Raw genomic sequence first — 4,196 nt, 5'->3', positions numbered from 1 at the left:
CCCGGAATTCATTACACATTTTAAGGAGCCCTTGTTTCTCCTCGTTATTTAGATGTGTTGTTTGGATGTGGCTATCAAGATGTTCCTTATTGCCTGCGGGACCCGGTTGCAAGGGTCCCGGTATCTATTAAGAATTTTAGCGGGGTCTTTCCATTGAATAAGTTTAGGAGTATATATTGAAGTGTGGGCCCATTGGTTTTTTGTTTATGTATCCGACTGGTTTGTCGAGGCTTCTATCTGAAAATTTTCGACATCGTTGATGTTGTTCAAGTTGGAAGAGGCTTGTTGTCCGGAATTGCTACGATTCTGGTTATTTTTGTAGGAATTCTGAGCATTTTGTAGATTAAAAAAGGGAACAAAATTGAACTTTTTGTGTGTTGATTGAAAACTGATTGAAGTTTTTTACTTATTTGAGGTCGCTGATTTCAAATATGATCGCCATTTTTTCCATCATTTTTAAATCCCGAAATCTATCAGAAAAAGTCATTTTGGGCCACAGCGAAAAGCCTAGTACTCAGATCGCAAAACTGTTTGCCAGTAAACGAATGTCATATATTCTTCGAGCAGCCAGTGTGTGACCAGAGGTGTGCACTGCATTCCGAACGGTTACTCTGCTCAGACAGCTGCTTGGTTTTGTTTAAAGTTAATAAAATGCACTTCTTCGGCTGGGGCCGCTCTTCCCCAGCCATATCCTGGGCTCCTCAATATTTTATTGGCAAGGTAATGTGTCTGGTTGCGAATGAGTGGACTGTATTAATCTTTATGTATTTTTATTTGATTCATATGTAATATTAGTGGTTTAAATGTTATTTGCACAGCGGGTTATATACAAAGCGGGGGTGACAATAGCGGTGCGATGATGAATACGCGTGCGGGTACTCTCAAGTATAGTTTGGTACTGACTCAACTCCCCCAATAAAGTCGAGCCCAAAAGGGAATTAGAAGATCACGCGATGCGACACTCCAATACCAAGACGGTGCACATCGATGTCTTCGTGTGCAGCTGCGCGTTTTGGCTATACGCGTGAGAATGTTACAGTTAAGTTTTTGGACATAAGCAATAAGAACAGCGGGCAAACAATCGCGAGCATATGATTAGGGCAACTCTTATATGAATGAATATTGACTTAAAACTAAGCGATTAATTCCTCAACATACCGGCCCCCCTGAACGAATGTTCAGTTAAAGGGAAGCACAGCAATTTTGGTGATAGGTCTCTTGTACACTCCTCGGGCAGTTTTTACGGTGACCACTCGAACTCTCTCGTCTTGACCAGGATGAACTTCGGTGATGCGGCCAAGCAGCCACTTGCTAGGAGGTTGATTCGGCTCCTTCAGTACCACAAGCGTATCCACTGTTATGTTGTTGGTCTCCTGCTGCCATTTGGTGCGCGACTGCAAGGAAGAAAGGTATTCAAGATTCCAACGTTTCCAGAACCCTTGAACCTTGGCTTGCAGCTGTCTCCAACGCTGCAGTCTGTTAATGTTCACGTCCAAGAACGATGGCTCTGGCACCGACATATGAGGTTGACCTGTAAGAAAATGAGCGGGGGTAAGGGGATCCAGGCTGTGATCGCTGGGAGCGCACAGTGGGCGAGAGTTTAGTAGACCCTCAATCTGGGTTAAAACGGTGGAATATTCTTCGAAAGTTAATGCACTGCTCCCAATTACTCGGCGAAGGTGAAGTTTAATTGATCGTACGCCAGTCTCCCAAATACCTCCAAAATGCGGGGCAGACTGCGGAATGAAGTGCCAGTTGATTTCCTGACTCGTCAGAAAACTTGCAATGTCCTCATCTTGACTTTGAGATACAGCCATCCGTTGCATTTCCGTTAATTCCCGTCTGGCTCCGTGGAATGTTGTGCCATTGTCTGAGTATAAGTCGGATATAGGGCCACGTCGAGACCAGAATCGTTTGAAAGCTGCGATAAATGCGGAAGTCGTCAAATCACTGACGAGTTCGATATGAATTGCTTTGGTGGACAGACAAACAAAGATAGCAAACCAAGCTTTGCCAAACTTCGGTGTCCGACCTACCGATGTCTTGATAATAACTGGTCCAGCGTAATCCAATCCAGAATGCAGAAAACAGCGGGTGGGCTGAACCCGAAAAGCGGGAAGATCAGCCATGAGTTGTGTGCTCGTACCTTTACGCTGGAGGAAACAAATCTTGCAGTTGAATACGATTTTCCGGACTATGTTGCGGGCACCGAGAATCCAATACTTCTGTCTCAAAGTGTGGAACATAAATTCAACTCCAGCGTGTAGCGATGTGACGTGCTGGTGTCTAGCTAATAAAACAGCGACTGGTGATTCCTTTGGTAGAAGTATGGGATGTTTTGCCTCGTAAGTTGCCATTGAATTGTCAATGCGTCCTCCTACGCGCATTGTTCCTTGGTCGTCAATAAATGGAGTGTAGCGAATCAGTTTGGATTTTTGAGAAAGTGGTCGTCCAGTGCTTAGCTGTTGTACTCCACTTGGAAGAACTCCATCTGAACGTGTTTGATTATCCTAGAGCGTGCATATTGAAGCTCCCATGATGATAAAAACGATGACAGGCGTTCCTTGCAGCGAAGACGGTGTACAAAACGAAAGCAGTAGCTTATTGTCCGCAAGAGATGTGACCAGGAGGAAGCCTTGTTAATCATACATTGAAGATCATTTCCTTCATCGGAAATGTGTAGATTAACTTGAGGCTTGACCTTAACTTCCATGTGCGCAGCCTCCTCAGTCGACAGTGCAAACTTTGCCGTAGCAGGTGGCCAAGTGAGCCGTGATTGTGAAAGCCACGGTGGTCCATTCCACCACAGTTGATGGTCTACAAGATCCCTCGGTAAAAGTCCGCGTGATGCACAGTCCGCGGGATTATCCCCAGTGCGAATGTGATTCCAGCAACTACGTGGACAAGCATCTAGAATCTCAGCAGTCCGATTGCAAACATAAGTGTTCCAAGTTCGAGGGGGCGATGAGAGCCAATGCAGCACAACTTCTGAGTCAGACCAACATGAGGTACTGGAAATAGGAATAGTTAGTGCTTGCTTAACCAGAGACATCAATTTTGAAAGAAGATGGGCTGCATTCAATTCGAGCCGCGGAATGGATACAGGTTTGATGGGCGCAACACGGGTTTTTGCGGCGATCAGTCTGACAACATAGTCCTTATTGAGTTTCACGCGACTGTAAATAACAGCGGCGTATGCATGAGAAGATGCATCGGCAAATCCATGCAGCTCCGCTGCTTGAAGTGGTGAGGATATGTAGCGAGATATGCGACACGTTTCCAATAAATGAACTTCTGCTACAAACTGTTGCCAACGTGAACATAACTGCACCGGTAGTGGCTCGTTCCATTCGACCGAGCTCAGCCAACTATCTTGAAAGAGAACCTTTAGAAATACAGTACTGGGGGCAAGCAAACCCAAGGGATCGTTGATCTTGGCAAGCTCCGACAGCAAAATCCGTTTTGTCAGAGCAGTTGTGACGTCGGGAATGGTCAGCTTGAAGGAAAGATTGTCAGCAGCCGGGTCCCAACGTATTCCAAGAACCTTCACATGTTGAGCTGGGCTCTCTTCTTCTAGAGCTTCAAGGGGGTACTCACAAATGTCCTTTGGCAGCGATTGTAGTAGTGGCCAACAGTTTGAACTCCACTTTCGAAGTTTAAATTGAGCTCGACTCAATAACAAAATCAATTCATCCTTGAGTGCAATGAGTTCGTTGATATTATCGCATCCCGTAGGAATATCATCCACGTACGCGTCCCTTACCAACACCGCAGCAGCATTCGGATACAATTCGGCATGATCTTGAGCGATTTGCTTGAGAACTCTAACAGCCAGAAACGGTGAAGACGCTAAACCATAAGTCACGGTCAGAAGTCGGTAATGATCAAGTGTAGCAGTCTCCTCCTTTCGCCAGACAATACGTTGATACTGCGTGTGTTCTTCTGAAACTAGGATGCCTCTAAACATTTTCTCAATGTCTGTACAGAACACATAACGATGCTGTCGGAACCGTAAACAGACTCCAAGTAAATCCCTTTGAATAGGTGGTCCAATGTGTAGTCCTTGCAGTCCTCCCCAGAGCCATCAAACACAACTCGGCATCTCGTAGTGGTGCTGTCTGGTTTAAATACTGCGTGGTGTGCTAAATAATTGTGACTGGCGAGATCCTCGGCTAAGGTAGTAGGAGGAATCAACT

General features: G+C 45.5%; 1 protein-coding gene across 1 annotated transcript; it reads right to left on the bottom strand.

Moving 5' to 3' along the window:
* Positions 1-922: 922 nt before the first annotated feature.
* On the bottom strand, positions 923-2,441 carry LOC121404960. Its single transcript, XM_041595383.1, has 2 exons — positions 2,037-2,441; positions 923-1,921 (listed from the first exon to the last, which is right to left on the bottom strand). The coding sequence occupies exon 2, from the start codon at positions 1,824-1,826 to the stop codon at positions 1,179-1,181; it is 648 nt and encodes a 215-aa protein (XP_041451317.1). The 5' UTR covers positions 1,827-1,921; positions 2,037-2,441; the 3' UTR covers positions 923-1,178.
* Between the last annotated feature and the right edge of the window lie 1,755 nt (positions 2,442-4,196).

Source organism: Drosophila obscura, unplaced genomic scaffold, assembly GCF_018151105.1.
Source record: "Drosophila obscura isolate BZ-5 IFL unplaced genomic scaffold, ASM1815110v1 contig_58, whole genome shotgun sequence".
Taxonomy (NCBI): domain Eukaryota; kingdom Metazoa; phylum Arthropoda; class Insecta; order Diptera; family Drosophilidae; genus Drosophila; species Drosophila obscura.
This window is presented reverse-complemented; position numbering and strand designations above follow the sequence as displayed.

Coding starts and splice junctions, on each gene's coding strand:
- LOC121404960 (XM_041595383.1), bottom strand. CDS start 1,826: ATGCAACGGATGGCTGTATCTCAAAGTCAAGATGAGGACATTGCAAGT.